Below are 22,235 nucleotides of genomic sequence, written 5' to 3' on the forward strand. Positions count from 1 at the left end.
TAGCGCCCCCACTCTTCCACTGCCACCATCACTTATCACTCCAGGACTTTTTCCTCATGAACACATTCTTTATCTATCTCATTACATGCAAGCACATTTTCTTCATCATCCAATTTGAATGATTCAGATTCTCTGCCAAAGACTTGTTTTCCAGTTATTCCAATCACATTGGTTTCTCATAATAAATACTTTAAATCTTTTCAGCAGCAGCACTTCCTATTCACTCGTGTCCTTGTGTCATCTTTCAATACTTGTATTTTTAATGTTTCAGGACCGGTTCTTTCCTCCCCTCCCACCCCTCCATTTTTCTCCCGATTGATGCAATCTGAGGTTGAAGGCCCAGGCCTCCGGAGCTGCAAATTTACCCAGCAGCACACGTCACTAACAGGGGAGCGCAGACATCCCAAAATAGCCTAAACAGCAATTGGTGAAAGGGGGCCCAAGTGGTAGTTAACAAGGACTGATTCTGACAACAAAATGAAGCTCCGCACGTTTTATGTGAACACCCGTCATTTGATGAGTCCCTCGTGCAAACCCTGCTGGCTGATGTGCCTCAGCGATGCTACGGTCATATTTAGAAACAAGTCATCTGAATGATTTTGTTGTTTGACATGTGCCTCTTCACAATTAGGAACTTTTAAATGAGGGCAACCCGGGCTTTAGTGTGATCCCTGAATAAACAGTTACTGTGGCACGGTTGAGCGACATGAAAGGCTGCACTGATGGTGCTGGAACGCAACCCAGCGATTTGCTTATTCAAGTACACACGTTTCACAACTGTGAGGAGAATCTGTTGCATCTGCTTTGTGAGACAGATGGGCCACCATCCTGTCGCCCAAACTTGTTTAAACCGTCCGAATAATTTAGGTTGTCTGAATAATCCAGTTGAAAATCTTGTAGGGCGACGTGTTTCTGTGCGGAAATAAATCAAAATACTCTAAAGGTGTCGCTCCACTCTCGTCATGTCACAGCCAAACTGCCTGCAACTTAACACAACGCCTTTAGATGCTTGCATAATTGTGTGCTGGTGTTGCATAAGGGAGAAGAAATGCAGGGTTTAATTAAAAGCAGCTAACAAAGGCAACAGTCAGGGGTTTTCTCGTTGCACAGCACACACTGCAATTCCTAGAATTTCTGAAAGCATCCCACAGTGGAGGAGCCTTGTTTATGAAGCCTGGCACTGGCCCGGAACTGAAATCAAGGCGTTCGGACTCAAAGAGCCACGCAGAGCTAAAACAACTTGCAGATTAAAGTGTGCGAACTACACAGAACTTCTCATAATTGTTCTGTTGGGTCGCTATTACCCAATTGATGCCAACTAATATCTGTTTCAGTTACGAATCGTGTTTAACATCAGTCTTGCAGCTGTTGTCTGCAAGAGAGCTGTTGATGTGTGCAAGCGCATTAGCAGAGACACAATAACAAGCTATACGTGTGGGAACTGACACTGTTGTTTTGAGTTTGTGCTTGTTTACAGCTCGTAACAAAAAGGCCCGCCACACAACTGAACTCCTGGGGCCTCACCCAGCGTAACCCCACTTTAACCACTGAGTAAATCTCATCAGGTAATTAAATCATTACAGTTGAGTTGTTTATAATAGCCCTACGTCGCACCCATGGTGGGATAAACATGAGCCAATTACACATGTAAAACAGGTGACAACATTCATTTAACACGTACAGTATCTTGTGGAGTTCCTGTCATTTCTCACCACTAATACAAAGATAGCGAGATGGAACAACTGTGGTAACAATGTGTGTGGACCAGAAGGAGCAGTGGTGGGTCACTCAATCAGCTCTGATTGTGTTTTCACTTGATATCGCGTGTGGGATAATCTCATTCAGTTCATTGTTTCATTGTTTGTTCACCTAACACTGAGTTTGGAAGGGAACAGAAGAGGTGGCCAAAAGGGGGAGGGCTGGGGGGGCATTTTTGGGAACTCTTTCTTCTATTTAAGCTCACTGTTATACCTTCATTCATTTTGTGTACAGTTATAATATCTGATCTTTCATTCACGTCATGTGCTCAGGGGATATAATGAATTAAAACCTTAAAGGTCCAGTGTGTAAGATTTAGGTGAAAGGGAACTATTGGCAGAGATTTAATGTAGAATAATCCTCATGATGTTTTCACTAGTTCATTTCATCTAAATTGTATTAATTGTGGTTTTCTTTACCCCAGAAAAGTCCCTTTATATTTAAATACTTTATATTTACATCGAGGGGACCCTCTCTAAGGAGGCCGCCATGTTTTTAACATTAGTCCAGACTGGACAAACAAAACACCTTTTGAGTTTTTATGAAAACTGAAGCTTCCACAGTTTCTTTTTCATGTTTGGAAGGAGAGGGTGAGGTGAGGGGTGTTCAGCTGCAACATGCACTAAATACTACACTCTGTACCTTTAACATTTAGTATAATGATCAAAGCTCTGTCAGTAGTTTTTTGTTGGGGAATGAATCAGGTTTGAAGCTACATTGGAAAAACATTGCCACAACAATTTGGTCCACCTCAAGAAAAACTGTGTGAATGTATTTTCGAGGTCTAAGGTTTCCCACAATGTGTAATTTGATACTACGTCAATCAGTTTGTGCTTTTATTCAACACACTGCAGATATAATTCTATCACAGCAACAGGTTCCACTAAATCCTGCACTGCATTTGTTTGATGACAATCATAATTGTAACCCACACATTCAAACTCAATGATGAAAACTAATTGAAGAGACTCCTCCCAGGAAGCCTTCAAGAAGAGCTCTCTTTTGAAATTGTTCATCTAAAATATTTGAAGGACTTAAGGCATCTACTAAGATATCTTTTATTACGTAATCTATTTTCCACATCTAACACAATAGATCTGCAGGACACTCTACATTGGTTGTTGATAAAGACTCCTCAAAGCAAATCAAAGTTAAATTATTCCCCCATTTATTAAAGGTTACAAAAATATATCGGAGCAGCAGTAACCTTCTAGATACTGTATCACACACAGAAAATATATTAAAAACATAATCAAAGGTGTGCATATTGCAGAAATAGAAAGAAAACAATATAATTTCCAGTTGCTCATTTTAAGGGAAATATTCAACACAACAAAAACAATCTCAGAATGGTCTTAGATGGAGCAAAGCTCATGCAGGCCACGTGAATGACTTGCAGACATGGATCTGAGTGATGTTAACAGGATGATGTCTGACTCACACACTAGGTGGCAGTACAGCTTTGCATGGCACAAATAAAAACATGTCTAATAATCATACAGAAAACATTTCAACAGTGAATGAAAAACATTTGATGCTTGGCCTTGATATGAAGACATGAATCATTTAGTGTGATGGTTGTTATTATCTTACTGCTAAAGCAGCTGTTCACTTTAAGTTATGAAAAATGAGAATCCAACTTGCAGCTAAAACTCAGATATGTGAACATATCCCACATTTGAGAAGGCCGTAGTTATACCGTAGTCATTTCAAAGTCTAAGTTCTGTCAGAATTCTCACTTACTCACATTTTGAAATGCAATTGGTAATAATAATAATCTCAGAAAAGATCAGGGGACAGATCCTCGATTGTTTTCACTTACTTAAAAATTGAAAGATTTCTCAGAGAACAATTCATGGGTTGAATTTAAAAAAAAAAAAAAATATGTTTAGAGGATTGATGTCTATGAATTTGGCCTTGACCCACTGCATCAAGATTAAAATATTATGATATTATGAACCATCAAGTATGTTGCTGCTGAGCTGGAAACAAGCAGAGGACGAAATAATGCACCCTGGACCGGTTTCATGCTTCTCTAATTGTGCGTATTGTAGCTCATTGATAAATTCTACATTCAAGGTCTCACATGGTCTTGAGGAGCCAACCATAACCTAAATTGAATAAATATTGCCAGAGGGCTGCTCTTCTGGTGAAAAAAGGCACCAGTCATGCAGAGCATTTTCTAGTCATATTCATAATAAAACCCAAGATATGGTTACACACTGGCCAGGGAGGACATCTAGTGGTTTGCTGCTGCATGGTCTACTATCTGGTATCAACAGTGCCTTAGAACATTTCCCCTGAGCATATTAGGATATGTTACCCTTACTAGCTAAATACTATATGTAACAGGAAGCTCACATGATAGCTGTGCAAACCATCCTTATCAGGCTCTGCAGCTGTGGACGTCATTGTAAAAACAAACATTAAATACAGAGAAATGAGCATGATGGAAGTAGTTAATACTATTTCAGCCTCCAAGGCAGTTCAATGCTGCCTGGTCCAGGTCGGAGGAAACCACTGACAACCTCGTACGTAACAAACACGGCAACCCCAACAGGGAATGCACGCAAAACGCTGATGCCCAAGCTTCTGTAGAAAACCCCGACCCCTTCCACCCGCACCGTGTCAGTCAAGCAGTGGATAAAACTTCTGTATTGCCTCGGCCCCCGAATGCCGTCCATCTGCAGACGGGATTTGATGACATCCATGGGCGTGGCTACAGTCCAACCCGCAATTCCTGCTGTTCCACCGGCCAGCATTACGCCGCTCCAATCTGAAATGAGAAGATGCTGATGTAAAAGGGAGACATCGTATCCTCAGGGAACTTGTAACATAATTAGGACGTTCTTGGCTTCTGCATGTTTGCCTTGTTGTGTTTGCAAGCCATGGTTTACCTCAGCTCATGCAACACTTTTGATTTACTGTCATACAAAGGAGCCGACAAGCACCAACAAGGACGGTTATTAAATAATCCTATTGTCAGGAAAACTGCCATACATCTATTAGATATGAAATGATTATAATAAATGTGTTTATTTTTAAAGAATGAATTAAAAACACTAGAACATGCATTAAGCCTTAACATGCAAGAGGCGTCGTGCTCGGTAATCATTCAAGCAGCTTCCCCAAAAGAAAGAAAAGGCAGAGCGTGGTGGAAAGGTGACGTAGGCTGCATTCATCTCTGGTATTAACATGCTTCTGGTGTGATCCGACAAGTGGACAAGACTCTGGGCTCACATCATTTCACACCTGGTAATAGAATGCGTCGAGACATCTGTCTCAAGTGACCACTTTCCTGCTCTATATGCAAATGAACATGGTCAGAGTGTTGTTGTTTCAAGCCAGTCTGCCTCCATTGTCAATATTTGTGTATGTTTGTGTGTGTGTGTGTGTGTGTGTGTATGTGTGTTAGATCCCGTCCAATATCCGCTGCCGATATAAGAGGGTAATCAGTCATTCTCAATGATTCTTAAGATGTCATAATCAAACCTTCATGACACAGAAATGTAATTGAAACTTGATATTTTAACATTTAACCAAAAACGTATAAATAAATAAGAAGAAAACACATCTGTAACCACTGTAACCATGTTCACAGGGAAGTAGACTTTACTCACCTGGACTTTTCTTGCCACTGTGTGTGAGTAATTCACAGCAAACGGAATAAGTCCAAAAGTACGTGGCAAACGATGGCGCATCTCGTAGTATGAGCGGTAGTATTCCTCTGTAGAGGCCCCGGAAACCCTCTTCTCTAATAATGCTCAGCAGACAGTGAATTGGACCATGGTACTTAGGTTTGGGCATGTTGGGTCCTCCTCGCCTGGACTCGGTTTGACACTGCAGTCGTACTTTCACGATGTCACCTGGAGCCAGCACTGAAGTCTGTTGGATAAGGAGATAAGGGAACTCTATCAGATTTCTCAAAACGGGGACAGATAAAGATAACACACAACGAGACTTTGCATTGTAAACAACATGGAAGATGGAATGAATCAAACATTTCCAGGCAGTTGATAAAATTGTCTCCATTACCTGAACTACACCTGCCACCATACCAGACAGGAAGATATCTAGTTTACTGTTTGGAGCCGTACAATCGACTCCTCGTGCCTGGTTCAGACACTGCAGGCAGTTCCTGTATGTGCCAAATACTACAGCGGAGGTCACAGAGATCGTGCTGATGGGTAAGGACATGCCTTTGAAGAAGCCATACACCTGATGACACAAAAAAAGAGGGACACCAGTGAGAAGAAGTAAACAAAGCAAATCTGAAAACTGTATCACTCCATTTTTAGCTATTCAGTTGGCTTTAAGTGCCCGTCTGTGAAAATCAAGATGACTTGTGCCTTTAATATGATAAAAGACATTATGAGTAAAATACACATTCAGAGTCATTGCAGAGTATTTCCACTTTAATACCGCAGTGAATAAATGCCAGTCTGAAAAAAAAAAAGATTCAAACAGCCATGCAGGTTTTGTGACTTCACAAGGAGGGGCGGGGGCCATGTTAGCATATTTGCATCACCAAAATGAGTAAGGAGGGTGTATAGTTACATATAGTTACATTTAGAGAATTTTAAAGGTCCAGTGTGTAAGATTTAGGTGAAAGGGATCTATTGGCAGAAATTTAATGTAGAATAATCCTCATGATGTTTTCACTAGTTCATTTCATCTAAACTGTATGAATTGTAGTTTTCTTTACCCGAGAAAAGGCCCTTTATATTTAAATATGTAATATTTAAATACTTCATATTTATATCGAGGGGACCCTCTCTACGGAGGCCGGCATGTTTTTTTAACATTAGTCCAGACTGGACAAACTAAACATCTTTTGAGTTTTTTTACGACAATTAAAGGCTACCATAGGTTCTTTTTCATGTTTGGAAGGAGAGGGTGAGGTGAGGGGTGTTCAGCTGCAACATGCAATTTCAACACTAGATATCACACAATTCTACACACTGTACCTTTAAGGCCATTAGGGGATTTTTTTCCAAGACGAAACCTTTTAAAACTGTAATTTTGAGGAACAAAGAAGAGTTTCAATCTCACTAAGGATCCTGATATAAGAAATCCGGCACATTTAGGGAACTGATTTCTATAAGTGCATGACATTTGGTGGAGCTTGATTAGGCCTTGGCAGATGCATGAGCTCATGAGTTTCATTCTTGTTGCCACTGTTTCCTAACCTCGAGTGACACATTCAGAAACAACTGTGAATGTTTATTATAAAGCTGAAAAAAAAAGTTCCACTTACCCCTTCTTTCGAAAATGTCGCAACAGTACACTGCCATATTCCAGTAAACTGTTTCTGGGTCTGGATCCGGACCTAGAAAGATTAAGACTATGCTGTATTCATATTTCTATTTTTTAAACACCTATATTGAGTGTTTCAAATACTTGCTACATACCCGCACTGTCTCCAGAGGGTAGCCCAGAGCAACTCCACAGGCTCCTGTGTAATTACATAAGACAACACAAACACTGTGAAGCTCAACCTTACTGACTTTAAGTGCAGCCTGTGTGATCATGTACAGCTGACGGAACGTCAAGTGTAAATATTTATTGCTCATTAGACATGACCTTGTTTTAATGAATATGTGTGATTTCGAGATAAGTTGATCTGTGTATTGCTTGTTTTCTGATGTCTTGACTTAGAAGTAAATTTGACCCATTCAAGTCATTAATTAAATGACCAGAAAACCAGTCAAGCCTGTTGACCCTGTTTGAAATAATTGTTCAGTGTAAAGTTGACAGGACTTACATTTCAGGTCAGTTTACCTCTACGTCTAATATAATAACCCTCATCCAAAATTATATCGAGATAAAACATTTCATATGAGTCGATGTCAATAATTATCAGGATAAATGTCACATTATTATTATTCATTCTAAGTTTAAAGACTGACTTTTTTTCTCAGTGAAGATTGTCATTTTTTAACATAATTAATATACATTTTAAATATTTTTATCCTATTTTCAGGGTTTTTTCAGAGTAAGCTTTTAGGGTTAAGTACATTTATTTTTTAAATGTACCAATTGGGCATCTAATATAACTATATATATCATTGTACTTACACAGTGACAATAACGATCTCTTGAATGTTGACTCTCGACACTTGATAAACACAAATCTGAGGTAGATCCTGAATGTGTTCATACCATAGACTGTGTTTATACACCATGCATAAACATTATCTTGTATCGATATGCTTATTGAACCTGTATAACGTTGCTAGTGATGATAATCATCGATATTGTTTCATTGCCGAGCTTTGCAAGAAACAAACACTACTTATTAAATACACATACAGATATATCATGTAGAAATAGAAGTAGTTTGAATGTGCTGTCCTGCAGTCACATTCACCGACAGCAGCTAACTTAGCCATGTAGCAAACACTGCAGCCTCCTTACTGTTGACGTTCAATCCAAAACTAGCTAAACTAGCATCGTAGCATTTACCTGCCAGCGATCCGGAGACAAAATCAATGAGCTGCATGTCGTCAGATGGTGACAGGTCCGCAGGTAGTTATCGGATGAGAGTGCATTCTTCCCTCCGCTTCATACAAACCCACGATAACCTTCAGCGTGCTGCTGTTACGTGACGTGAGGAAGGAGGAGTGTCACGCTCTCAGCCAAACAGCAGCGCTTCCGGGTTTAGCCGAGGGACCCGCTGTGACTGCATGGGTGGAAGACCTCAGAGACATCAGCATCAAATCATGTGGGAGCCAAACATCATTAATGTCTCGCGTGTTTATACTCTACATCATAAAATATCTGTTCTTAAAGCTTCGTAAACTTCGTTAAAACTACATCATTTCCTGAAACTGCACATTTAGAAATACATAGAATGTTAGAATCAAAGATAGAATCAAAGATGTCGTCTGGTACTTTATTAAACCTGAGGACGTTGTCCTTGGATATCTGATCAACTGTATTATTCTAACTGAGGAGAGTATTCACCCTCCTGTGCCACTGCACTTTCCTCTACAAATAATATTTTCACTGGTGGTGAATATTTTTTTTTTTTACATTTTATTAGATTATATTGCCTATTTTATTTTCTTGTCAACCTCATTCTGATGCTGTAACAAGTGACTTTCCTCGATAGATGGGATCAATAAAGTGTATTTTATCAGATGTTTACTGATCTTCACTCTTATCTAAACCTGTTTATTATACTATACTTATGTGTCTCTGCTTCTATGTCTATTGGGTTTATCCCTTGCTTTATTTGTCCAGTAAAATTATATATATATATAAATGTTTTGTATTTTTATTATATGAACTATGATATATTATGAAGATATATTATATTCTTCAATAATCACTTTGTAACTGTAGCTTTTTTTTAAAGGTGTTATATAAATAGAGTTATTATAATGTTATTATCATATGTATACTAGTATATACCTGATTTCTTTCTATATAAGTTTTTTTCCATTGAAAAAGTTGTTTAAAAAAACGAATAAATTGTGACAACTGTTAATCATCTTTGTAGAAATAACATTCACTGTTGACACAACTGTCTCCATCTACGCACGCGGATCTCTGGACCGTCCATTCAAAAGCAAAACATCACACGGGACAGATTACGCATCTCGACATTGGGAGCCCTTGCAGGCCCTCAGCCAATGAGCGGCGAGGATTATCTGGAGGAAGCGGGGTGTCGGCGTTGCCTCTCCGCTCTGATTGGACAGAAACTCGAGCCGACGCCGGTAACTCCCGCCTCTTCTCCTAGCTTGCTGCTACAGCTGCACGGACGGAGGAGCGGCCGCCTGTCATCGCCACTACGGTTCATGGAGGTCGAGTAGGAGAGCAGCGGACTTTCAATCGGTTAAACAGAGGACGAGTTTCAGCGACAACCGAACTGTAAAGACTTGTAGCCAAGAGACTCGTAACTAGCTAGCCGCTGCTAACAGATAAGCTAGATTTAACAGTAGCTGTCAGGTGCTTTAAGAAGTGAACGGTTTCTGAAATCAAGGTTTCAAACACATCCTCTTCATTCAGACCACGATCGAACCATCCCTCAGCCGAGAAGAGACGCTGAAGAGCGGCGATGGACTTCGTTGCAGGATGCATCGGAGGTAAGCGCTTGTTTCACCCACTTGTCTTATCGCTAGCTAGATGAGCACACTTGCCAAGCGGCCACCTTGATCCGAGACCTCACAGGTAGTTCACCCACTTCGCCCGGGCTGACGTGCTCCTCTTTATTCATGCTCCAGCATCACACAAACCTATGTGATGCAACTCTTTCTCGTGATTTCAAGTGCATTTTCTAAATTCCACCGCAGGACGGCACACTTCAGCAAACAATGTCATCTCCCTGCATCTGACCTGCTGCTGGGACAATGAGTGGGTTGTCACTGGGTTATTGTGTTTTCAGCTGCAGGGTGAAGTTACAGTGATTACAGGAAGTTTGTTATTGTAATTATCCCTGTAATAGATTTGTGATCGCTAAAGGTTTTTGAGGAATGAATGAATGAAAGTACCAGGCAGGTTATTTGTAATAAAGGAAACTCCAACCTTCTTCACTTCCCCCCCTGGTGTCACATGCGCAGCCTGTGGAGAGAACTGAAAGTAAGCAAACGCTACAAAAGTGCAACCCGAGCTTTCGAGCCATGATGGCAGAGCTGTTTTAAGTTTCCACACAGGCCACAGGCAGGTAGCATGAATCAGTGCACACCCCTCCACAGACCAATCCCCTGCTCCCTTTTATTCTCCTGTGACTGACATGGCACACCATGTGGTTTTCCACCCTCTCACATTGTCGTTGATCTAAAGACAACCATCTCAAATGTCAAAACAAGGTGAGCCAAGTGTCATGGTGCTCGGGACAAGTGAAGTTGGCAGGAAGGTTAAGCGCTCACGTGCCTGGACATAAAGGATGGCCGGTAACACATTAGGTTCGTTATTACAACCATGATGCAACATCCTCCTGCTGCTTATGTTTTCTTCTCGCTTCAGTTGATACCAGTACATTGAGGTCAATGACCGCTCATTGTGTCAAACACATGCCGGCTTACAGCAAGAACTCACTCCTGATAGGCTATTTTACAAATAAGTCATGTGACAATGCAGGTGCTTATAGGATTAGCTTACTGTTTGTTTACTGAGGTGACCCAGGTGGGTCAGTAACTTCAGCCCTGTTTTTAATTTTCCTTCATGTCTATTTGGCCGCATATTATTTTTTGAAACAGTTTAATTCTTTACCTGACCAAGAAATACAACCAACACTGAAAATATAACAGGAAAGCAGGAAAGCCATTCTGCTCATTGATCAGCAACACTGCCCATATCATAATAATATTTGACATTTTATGGCATCAGCGGATATCTAAGAGGGCAGGTTTATAATCTGCAGGTACTTCTTCAAGTGTTAGTTTCCTGAGATAAGCTCTGGTTAACTATTAACCACACGATATGTAGTTTTCTGCCCCCATGCGTCTCTTAATCAAAATAATAACAAAAGATCATGGGAGACGTTGTCTTTACCTCCACTACAGCTTCTTCTATTTAGGATGTCTTCAGTATTAATTCAGGTGGTTTTTATTGGGAGCTGAATTGGAGGGGCTGCGAGGCGAGCTGTTGCCAATGTTTGTTCAACTCTTTGACAACTTTTGATCCAGATGCCAGATGATATAAAACCCTTCATTATTTTAAAATATATAGTTTAAACAACCAAGATCTAAACACTGTAACATAAAAACAGACACTGTCATATAAAAACAGACCATTACTTAGATTACAATTACAGATTTGAGACCTCTTAATGTTGGAAAAGTTATTTACACCTTTTGTTGTTGCGTGTGTTCAGGATAGGAACTGTTTATAGGTTTCAGGTGAGAAGCCCAAACTGGCATCTCATCAAGGGCATATGCTGTGTTAACCCAAATTATGTAACGCTCAAAGATGTGCTCAAGAAAGTTTGAGAGGGTGACAATGCCCTGTGAGCTGGCTGCGGCTCAATATGGCAGCGTTGCCATGGGGGAGATGGCAGCATGCTCTAAAATTACACAACAGTGCCAGAAGCAAAGTTTGTGGGCGCAGGGGCCAGATGGAAAGGCCTGTGCACAGTAACTGTAAGGGTGATGAAAAGTCATCAGAGGTTTGGAGTGTCTCACGCCTATGATCTTATTATGTACGATTTCAGAGAACCTCTATATGAGATCAGTGTGGATGTGCAATAAAGGGAGTGGTGGGGTGTGTGACACTGAGCAAGCCCAGTGTGAAACCAAGACACAGATAGTTGTGTAGAATATGCCTCCCAGCAAAGACTGTCGAACATGTGCTGTACTTTCTCCACGTTTAAATACTGCAAATCAGGTCGCGCAGGTTTTCCATGATTAGAAGTCATTATTGCACGTAAAGCAGTTAGGTTATTAACCAGTGCAGAGAGAGACAGCGAGTGTCTCTCTCTCTCTCTCTCTCTCTCTCTATGTGTATGCATACACATATATATATATATGCATACACATAGAGGGGTATATATGTATATATATGTATATATACGTATATATATGTATATATATGTATATATTAGTTTTTTTTACATTGGAATTATGGCACATGTGGCTAATTAATAAGTTACAGTGTGTATGTTAAAGACAAAATAGGCACTGAGAAAAGACTTTACTTTTTTGTTCGATGTTTAATTGTAGTTTATGTCAAACTCTGTGAAAGTAAATAAATCAAATCCTGCATTGAACCTCTCTGGGTTAAGTGCAGGATCGTATCACTATTGTCCTGTAATATATTGATTATCGCAAAATGGCTGTATCGTGACATTATCATGGGCCATGCATTGGGTATCATATCGTGTCTGTAAGTAGGTTAATAATAACTTGAGGTGAAGTGGCCAGTAATTTCAGATGCCTGAATGCTATGAATAATTTGTTTTAAATTGGTGAAAAAAACATTTGATATAGAATAAAATACTAAAATCAATCATATCTTTCCACCTCTCAGGCCCTTCCTGTTTACGGTGTTAATTTGAGGACTCATTTTTATTTTCCTTTGTGTCTTCAGGTGCTGCTGGAGTCTTGGTTGGACACCCGTTTGACACAGTAAAGGTAGGAAATGTTTATTTTTTTAACGCACAGGGAAATTTCTCACATTTATAAAAAAAATTCCAACTGTTAAATACAAACAATCAACCCTTTCTTAACTTTCATACATTTGTTTCATTAATGTTCCTTTCCCAGAAACAAATTTATCTAATGCTTAGTTTAAGTTCGTTCTATTTCTTCACAACTCAATGTATGCATCTAATTGACGTGAACATAATTCATTAACATTTCCTGTGTGAAACAGTAATGATGTATAGTAGTTGTCCAGGGTTTAATATGAAGAGTGTCTCCTCGTGCAGGTGAGACTGCAGGTCCAGAGTGTTGATAAGCCACTGTACCGCGGGACCTACCACTGTTTCCAGTCCATTATCCGGCAGGAGTCGGTAGGTGGATTTATTTTCCAAACAAATCTAATGCTGATGTTTGTATGTAGTCATAACACTGGCATGAATATTATGTTATGTTTGGAATATTTGTGTTGCGCAACTGTATTTAACAGTTCTTCATTGTTTGGAGTATATTGAAGTATTGTCAGATGGGTACGAGTCATATTCAAATACTCTTGGTTTTATGACTGAATGAGTCACCTGATGCCATAAAGCCAAGCTGGGGAACATTCCTGGTGGAAATGAATGTAGTTCTGTAGAATCAGGTCAGGTCTGTTTGGTTTGTTTATTTTCAAGCTCAAAGGTTCAGTGTGTAGAATTTAGTGACAACTAGTGGTGAAGTTGCAGCTGAACACCTCTCACTTCACCCTCTCCTTGAAAACATGACATCTCTGTCACCTCTGGTAGCCTTCAGTTGTCATAACAACTCAAAAGGGGTTTAGTTTGTCCAGTCAGGCTACTGTAAAAAACATGGTGGCCGTAGAAAGGACCCACTCCCAATGTAAATATAAAGTATTTAAATATAAAGGATTTGTTCTCGGATAAAGAAAAAAGAAAACAACAATTCATACAATTTGGGTGAAACACACTAGTGGAAACATCACTAGGATTGTTTTATATAAAATTTCTGCTGATAGATCCTTTTCACCTAAATCTTACACACTGAACCTTTAAGAAAACCATCTGCAGCCTGAGAAATGACTTGAACTTACATTACAGGTTTTGTTATTCAAAGATTGCTGTAACATTTTTGTTCGGAGGGAAAATGAAGGAAAACCTGGGCGTTTTCACACTGTGAGATGTAGACCAAGAACTTTGATTGTGTTAATCCCACAATATAAAAAAATGATGACACAGTTTAAAAAGTTTTTTAAGCCGCTTGTCTAACGTGCCATCTCTCTCTTTCTCCACAGCTGTTTGGTTTGTACAAAGGCATTGGGTCCCCCATGATGGGCCTTACATTCATCAATGCTATAGTGTTTGGTGTTCAGGGAAACACCATGCGTAAGCTGGGACATGACACCCCCATGAACCAGTTTCTTGCAGGTGCAGCAGCAGGTGCAATCCAGTGTGTCATCTGCTGCCCCATGGAGCTGGCTAAGACCCGCATGCAAATGCAGGGCACCGGGGAGAAGAAATCCTCCAGGAGGTTGTACAAGAACTCCCTGGACTGCTTGGTGCGCATCTACAACCGTGAGGGTCTGAGGGGCGTGAACAGAGGCATGGTGACCACGCTTATCCGCGAAACACCTGGCTTCGGAGTGTATTTCCTAGCCTACGATGTGCTGACGCGTAGCCTTGGCTGTGAGCCCAACGACCGTTACATGATCCCCAAGCTGTTGTTTGCTGGGGGCATGGCTGGCATCGCCTCCTGGCTCTCCACTTACCCCGTGGATGTGATCAAATCGCGGCTCCAGGCAGATGGGGTGGGTGGAGTAAACCAGTACAGCAGCATCGCTGACTGTGTGCGACAGAGTGTTAGGAGAGAGGGCTACATGGTGTTCACGCGGGGCCTCACCTCCACGCTGCTGCGAGCCTTCCCTGTGAATGCAGCTACCTTTGCTACAGTCACCCTCATTCTCATATATGCGCGGGGAGTGGAAGAGCGACCACAAGACTGTGAGCAGGCTCAGCCAAGCCACCACGCACAGATACAGCAGCAGGCTCAACCCTCCAGCCTGTGACCGCACAGAGATCCTAAACCTGGGCACTTTACAAGAGCGTGGAAAGAAATAACAATACAAATGAACCGTTTGCTAGCCAGTCATTCCCAGTTTTGAGTCAGAAAATATCTGGTTTATATAAAACTCTTGTTTTTACTTCATCTCACAAAGGAAACAAAGGAAAAACAACATATTTATTTTTAGATGAGATTTAAGTTTAGGTTTGCCTCTAAAGTTGCAAACTCGTTATGGGGATGGCGTTGTCTCTAATAACATTAATCAATAAAATTGAGATATGTAACATGAGATTCATGAAAGCTTCCAACAGCAGCCTTTATTTCCACTGAGTTCGACTTGTTACTGGCTGGGTAGTGTGTACAGTGTAGACACTCACAGTTGATATCTTGATTTGATATATCTTGAAATGTGCAGTGTTTAACTGCACCTGTATATAATGCTGATTTAAATTTGTTTCTTTTTAAATGTATATTGGAAACAAATTTTCCTGCCTTATAATATCAAACCTTTATTTTGTGTAATGGCGCAGAAGCACCTTTTTCCTCTTCAGAGGAAATAGCGAGCTAAGCAAGAGAAAAGGAATGTAGCATGTGACGTAAGGAACACACCTTATCGCTTCTGTCCGCTTTTAAACCAAAACCAATATAGCAGCTATGATACGATTATCCCTAACGCACTATCAGTCCATTCAGCATATAATTACCCTTTGTGGACAAAGATCATCTGGTCTGAAGGGCTCTTCAAGTGCTAAGTGTCTGCGTGTGAATCAGACCTGTAGGGGGCGTTATGTTTCTGTCTTGTTTGGCATGTTGTGTTTTTTTCCAAATAATGTGACGTTTTATCTTTGTAACTTTACTGCTGTATTAAATACCTATTCCAGATGTAGAACATGGCGTGTCATGTGGCACTGCACTGGTCACATGACTTTTTATTTTATTTGTTTGTTTTACTTCTTACAAATAAAAATGAACTTTGAGTATATATTTTAAAGCAGCACATGATGCAGTTATTGCAAGGTCATGCTAGGGTTGCCCTTAACAGTTCTGTAATGTTTTTATTTTTAATTTATTTAAAGATTAAAAGGGGCTAACAAAAGTTCTAGAATTTATGATGACCCTCATTTATTTCACTCTTGGAGGTTAGGGTTTCTGATGGTGATTGAAATTGTTATCTCTCAAAGGGTGCAGGAAGAATTGTTTTATTATCTTTATTTACCTGAGACAAAAGGCCTAAATTACAGTTAGTATCCCTGTGGAAGAATTATTATAATATTTTTTTTAATTGACAGATGTTTCTTTTGTGTACCAATCATTGATATACTGTGTTTAACCATCTGTATTGGGGCTTTAATGAGATGTATTTATTTGTGGAAGTTACAATATTAGCCATGTACAGCTATTATTAATGAGTGGGAATTGCCTGCTTTCTGCATGTGCGTGGTCAGATGATTTTTCTCTGCATATTTCCGTCTGAATGTTTCTCGCTGCAAAGCAATCAAGAGTTTCTCCCCCAGTCATTTCCCATCAGGGCAGTGAATCATCAGCTCGACGGATAATCTGCTCCGTCTAAAGTTGCAAAACTGGAATCTATGACTTGACAGACGAATGTAAAGCCTGTTTTAACTCCGGGATGTTCTGATTGAAACCCTGAGGAGGAGAAAGTGTTTTTTGTGAATCCTGTTGTTGGAATTTAAACATTACTTGTTTAAATAGTTCAGTGCTGCTCAGACATGTGAAAAAAATCTGTGGTTGTGTTGCGGTTTGATAGTCGGTGATGAGGCCGGAGAAAAATGCAAAGGGGAGTGTTCAGTCATTATTTCCACCTTGTGAAAATTGACTGTCAGATGGTGTTTTTAAATACACACATCTGCAAATGCCATTTAACGGCTAATACAAAATTCAGCTCATGCGCAAGATGCAATATGTACAGGATGTAACTGTAGTAATGTGAGATTGTTTTGAAGTGACTGGTAATGTAAATATATACATATATAACATATTTTTCAGTATAAAATAGTTGTGTGGTCCCTGAATGTCAGAGTCTGAGCAGGTTTTAAAGTCTCCATTTGATTTGAGTTCGCTGCTACACTGAAGAGGTTTTGACAGAAGAGCTGCACCATGATATTTTTGTAACATAGATGTATACATAACCTGCTTGTCTCCATTTGTCACTGAGGATCTGTACAAATGGGTAAATAAAAATGATTCAGCAGCTGCGTGTCTTTTTAATGGAATCTTGTTCTGGAAAAATACAACATCTCACATGATATAATATGTAACTCATAACTAATTGCATCAACACATTAGAGCTGTGCAACATTAAGTGAAACAGACATATTTGCACATTCATACAGACGCAATGCACTTGAACACAGAAATGATGTCAGAGATAATGTTCGTGTCACAATACATGACTGTCCAGAGACCTGTTGTTTTTCCCCCTGGTTTACTAAAGCTCAACAAAGTTGTGACATAACCATCACATTTGTAATTAACTAATTTGATTTCAGAGGTAAAAGATAAAGATCACAATGAATTTTTACAAATGTTTAAATAATTGGATTGGCCGGGACATACAACTGCAGGGTGGTAATTCTTGTTTTAAACTTGTCTGGCGAGTTCCTGTTTTGGCTCTTTCTTCATCCTGTCATAGACCATTCAGATTTCTTTTGTCCTGATTTTAACTCATATTTATATCACACATCTCATAAAGTGTTAATCTTGTGTCTAGACATAATAAGTGAGAGCTTGTATAAGTCATTTATAACGAACTCATTTCACATTACAAGGTGCTGCAGAAGAAAGGAGCACTGTTCTCACTGTACTCACTATTCTGAGTTGAGCTGCAAACCTGTTGGACTGGACCGCAGACTCAAGTCATGATAAGATTAATGGTTTATTTAATGATTTGTTGAATTGTCGATGACTCCATAGTTTAATAAACTGACCCCTGAAGACACAACTTTAAAAAAAAACTTAAATGTCTAAAATGTGTCCCTTTTTACAATTTGCATGCTCTTTACAATTATAGTCTGATATCACCTTTACACCCCATCTTCTATAGTTCACAATTCCCCTTTTAAATTCTGTGTACTTCCAAAAATAATGTATATTGAATAACTTGTTTTGATCGTGTGTGCTGCCCAGGAGTCAGAGGTGTCAGGTGTTTAATACTTTGAAAAGGCCTCAGCTTGATATGAGTGTGGTCACTTAAAATTCAACACTAACACTGAGGGGCCACTTGGTTCCGTGAATTAAGGATATAAATAAATGTGTTTGCTTCATCAGTGTGTCCTGACTATCTTTGTGTTTCCTGGAACAGCTCTCAAGAAGCAGTATGGGAGAGTGAAATTCGACATTTAACTTTAGTGAAATAAACATATTATAATGAAATGCTAAAGAGGATAAATGCACTTATTGTCACAAAATGAGCTTTGGTTGTAATTTTGAATGACATCCCTTTAGCGCCATCTGCTGAGCAGTATGCATAACAGCAACAACATTGTAAGTAGTCTAATCACAAATTCTATTGACTCACTTGTGTAGGGTTTAATGGAAACGTATATTTCAAAATAAATTATGATGAGTTTAAATACTATAATAATTATTATTATTGTTATTATCAAAACACATTTGAAATGTCCCTTATTTTACTTTTTCATTATCAAATACAAAAAACAAGTTGCTCTTAAAAAGGTATCAACAATTGCCATTCAAGTTGCTATGTGAACTCAGTTTAAAGGTCACACGTCTTTTGTATTCTGCTATTTACTGAAGTCCTTCTAATAAACCCTGAAATATCCATATTTTAACCGCTTTGCACATGTTGGCTGTCAGAGTCTGACAGAATTCAGATCAGCACCACTGAAGGTCAAAAACCTTTAGATTTTTAAAATCATCATCATTAAATTAATCCATAATGACAAGCACATCATATTTAAAGCCTCTGTACTGACGGAGCAATGCTACATGGTGTTTGTAAAGGTAAATGTATGCTGTTTTATCAATTTCACCCTTGACTGCAGAAACCACTCTTGTGCAATTACACATAATACTCAATTTCCTAGTAAAAGAAATGTTTAAATTCTGCGTTACATCATCTTGCATGACTTTATTGCATTTGTGAAAAGGCTTCATTCTGTTTGTGTGAATCATTTCTGTTTTTTTTCACATTCTGACCAACAGTTGGATTTTCCAAATCAGCAGGTTGAGGATGTTGACAAACGCACGAAGCCACAACACAGTTGACAAATGTGAACAGAGCTCAGGCGTATAGCTGCTCACAGTGAACAGATCAGCACACAGGATGGTTGGAACTGCTCATATCGTGGAGACGCTGATATTGCTTTCTTTAATCAGAAAAGGTAAAAGAAACATTAACACAATCTTACATTTGGATTTCTCTTGTACAATCTTATTTTCTAAAAATGGCAGAATAACTTTTTTGTCCTCTGTATACAGGTGTGGATGGAGAAGAATCCCTCACATCTGCAGACAGGGGTTATGATATTACATTTCCTTGTGAAGAGGACATGGTCTGCTTTCATTTGTGGAAGAGCAGCAGAAGCAGAAGTCAGATCATCGCCATCATCAGTAATGGAGAGATCCAGAGATTTAAATCAAAGGAAGAGAGCTGCACTCTTCGAATGGAACATCCCACAACAGGGGATGTTGGACATCATCGCTGCCAACAAAGGTCAAACGGCATCTCTACTTACGAGAGTGAGTGCTTTAAAGATTAAAGCCTAAAGATTGCATAACTAGAATCTATAGATTAACCTAAAAACTGAAAACTACAGAATCTATTTCATCTGATAGGAGAAAAATTGTTGTCTCTCTTTCAGCCTATAACTCTGCCCCAGAGTTAAAACTCCTGCCCAACAAAACAGTGTCACTGCAGTGTGTTTTACTCTCGTTCGTGGAGAACGCACATTGCCTTAACAATAGACAACAGGGGATCAGCCTGAAGTGGGTGGACGGAGCCGGTGCTGAGATTCAAACCGACGCCCAGCATCAGATAACCCAGTGGTCCTGTTGTGATATAACTCTGACTGTTGCCTTTCGAAGTCCTGAGAGCCTGAAGTTCAGGTGTCAGGCGACTGTGCTTGAACGAGTCCAGACATCGGTCGAGCTGTTGGTCACAGCTCCAGGTCTGTTTGTGACTGATTCCAACCAGTAGACCCCTATTTGTTAAATGCAGAAGAATTAACGACAAATGTTTCTATTCTTTGTAGCTCCAAAAGGGAAGGGAAGAGTCCTCGTCATTGACCCGGGTCCTGAAATTCAAGGTGTGCTACAGAGAGCAACATTGTTGCTTATATAAAAACTGAAAATATGTAATTAATAATCCTACAGATACAGCAAAAGGCAAACATGATAATAATATTGTAGAAAGCACTAAGTACTAAGTTACATAGACATACAAAGAGGCAATATTTCCGGTACTCCAGGTTGATTTAAATTTAAATAACAAAGTGGTATAACTCTCAAAGTATTGCTTAAAAATATAGACTGGCTGTGGATGGCGTGTTTTCAATATTTCAGTAGGATATTCCTAACCCTTCTATAGGTCGTAACCAGGACATGATCGGGGCAGCTGTGGGGGTTGCAGGCTGCGTGGTTTTGTCAGCGGCGGTTGCAGTGTTTGTTCTGAACAGAAGAAGAACAAGTAAGTTCTCCAAACATCCTGAAACCATAGGAAGGGTCTGCTGAAATCACTCTGCCCAGAAAAGGCCGTACATGTGTGTGTCACAGTCACTTTGGAACATGTGTCCAAACATGACACCTTCCAAAAGTGTGCAATGCACATGAGATGTGCCAATGTCCGGCAAGTTCTGTTGCCACATGGTTCTCACATCGAGTAAAAATATTTTGCAAATGTAAAACCTCATGAGTCATAAGTTTCAACACTTTGTAGGTCCTGACTCAAGCACAAACACTGATATCAGACACATCTGTAAACTCAGACTGGGTCGAAACAACATCATTTGGTCTGAAGTAACACAAATGACACACGTGTTCATTTGCATGTAGAGAAGGGAAGTGAGAACTGATCACATGTGGTTGTGTCTCTGACACATCATTAAAGTAAACATAATAATATGAATCTGTTAATTTGTATTTTTAGACAACCAGCTGTCCGAAGGGCCTTGTTCAGACAAGTCCAGTACAATCACCGTAAGTCACATGTCGATAACATACAGCAATCAGCCACCTCTTTTACTCTTTGGAGCATTTTGAAATGTACATCTGTGTATGTCTTTAGGTCGTGAATACAGATGATGTCATCTACGCTGACATTATTCTCCCCAGCGGCTCTGACAGAGTGTGGGATCATGACTGTGAGTCCACTGAATACTCCTGTGTACGGTACAAATAGTCATCTGTCCAATATATAATATGTATTTTTACTTTGTTTTTGAGCTCCTCTTGTGCCACTGCTGCACATTCCAATACTGTGAAACACTCCACATCAGATCAATGTACTGTTACTGTAGTCAACACATAAGTCTAAGAGGTATTTGTTATTTACTTTGGTGATTTAGTGGTGAGATATAAAAAGATGTGAGAAGTTTTTGAACAATCTACCTCAGTGTGTTTACTTATCTTTAAATAGAAATGGCAGGCTTTTAAACAACAGGTGAACAGTTGGATTATATACATTGTATTTACAATTATGTATAATTTTTAATATAACGAAAAAAAAATGTTTTCAAGAGATTAACACGTGTATTGTCGTTCATGTTTCTGACTAATTTCTCTGCAAATGTGTATTCATGTTCAGGTCTATAATAAAACTTTACTCTCGTAAAGCTTAAACTTTATGGACTTACACATTTTTCGACTCTTGTTGTATTTAAAGCGTGTGCTTCATTGTGAGCCATCACAACAATATATGGATACATTTGTCAACATTTTTTTCCTGCATCATTTGTGTAAAGGGAAACTACATCAAGGGCACTTCATAAAGTACAAGACAATAAAACAGCAAACAGATGAGAATTAACTATTCTCTTTCAAATAATATGGCAGAGTGGGGGATTAGTTACACTGCTGCTGAATGCAGACTCATTTTACTTGAGATATACTATTATTAAGTGATATCAAACCAAGGGGAGGAACTTGCAGGATATGGTGGTGATAAAAACAAGAAACGTGTTTCCAAAGAACAGTATTTCAGTGGTACTGTTCAGTCATGCAGCTGATGGAGTATTGAGATTCAGTAGTTTAAGCTTCACGGCCAATGGCTCTTGATTTTGAGCACAAACCTGAAATTTTCCTTTTGCAAACACTAAATTAAACGGAATTTGTGATCCAGGCTTCAGTCTACAGCTGCTG

At 39.5% G+C, this 22,235-nt stretch overlaps 3 protein-coding genes across 6 annotated transcripts; 2 read left to right on the forward strand and 1 right to left on the reverse strand.

Moving 5' to 3' along the window:
- Nucleotides 1-2,909: 2,909 nt before the first annotated feature.
- Nucleotides 2,910-9,981, reverse strand: slc25a47a (solute carrier family 25 member 47a). 3 transcript variants are annotated; one of them, XM_069514658.1, is made up of 7 exons: nucleotides 9,870-9,981; nucleotides 8,224-8,440; nucleotides 7,170-7,213; nucleotides 7,016-7,087; nucleotides 5,794-5,976; nucleotides 5,379-5,643; nucleotides 2,910-4,534 (listed from the first exon to the last, which is right to left on the reverse strand). In XM_069514658.1, exons 2-7 carry the CDS (start codon nucleotides 8,258-8,260, stop codon nucleotides 4,224-4,226), a joined length of 912 nt encoding a protein of 303 aa, XP_069370759.1. In that variant the 5' UTR covers nucleotides 8,261-8,440; nucleotides 9,870-9,981; the 3' UTR covers nucleotides 2,910-4,223. The 3 variants fall into 3 exon arrangements, with proteins under 3 accessions (XP_069370759.1, XP_069370761.1, XP_069370758.1); XM_069514660.1 differs by lacking the exon at nucleotides 9,870-9,981 and adding an exon at nucleotides 6,726-6,772 and having other exon boundaries at nucleotides 8,224-8,339; XM_069514657.1 differs by lacking the exon at nucleotides 9,870-9,981 and having other exon boundaries at nucleotides 8,224-9,346.
- Nucleotides 9,711-17,109, forward strand: LOC109632579 (mitochondrial basic amino acids transporter-like). Its single transcript, XM_020091941.2, has 4 exons — nucleotides 9,711-9,848; nucleotides 12,790-12,833; nucleotides 13,130-13,213; nucleotides 14,131-17,109. Exons 1-4 carry the CDS (start codon nucleotides 9,821-9,823, stop codon nucleotides 14,899-14,901), a joined length of 927 nt encoding a protein of 308 aa, XP_019947500.1. The 5' UTR covers nucleotides 9,711-9,820; the 3' UTR covers nucleotides 14,902-17,109.
- A 1,995-nt stretch (nucleotides 17,110-19,104) lies between these two features.
- LOC109632338 (uncharacterized) lies at nucleotides 19,105-21,716 on the forward strand. Of its 2 annotated transcripts, XM_020091564.2 has the most exons (7): nucleotides 19,105-19,261; nucleotides 19,359-19,619; nucleotides 19,742-20,047; nucleotides 20,132-20,185; nucleotides 20,467-20,565; nucleotides 21,025-21,074; nucleotides 21,163-21,716. In XM_020091564.2, exons 1-7 carry the CDS (start codon nucleotides 19,204-19,206, stop codon nucleotides 21,274-21,276), a joined length of 942 nt encoding a protein of 313 aa, XP_019947123.2. In that variant the 5' UTR covers nucleotides 19,105-19,203; the 3' UTR covers nucleotides 21,277-21,716. The 2 variants fall into 2 exon arrangements, with proteins under 2 accessions (XP_019947123.2, XP_069371326.1); XM_069515225.1 differs by lacking the exon at nucleotides 19,742-20,047.
- The last annotated feature ends 519 nt before the right edge of the window (nucleotides 21,717-22,235 follow it).

Source organism: Paralichthys olivaceus, chromosome 19, assembly GCF_024713975.1.
Source record: "Paralichthys olivaceus isolate ysfri-2021 chromosome 19, ASM2471397v2, whole genome shotgun sequence".
NCBI lineage: Eukaryota > Metazoa > Chordata > Actinopteri > Pleuronectiformes > Paralichthyidae > Paralichthys > Paralichthys olivaceus.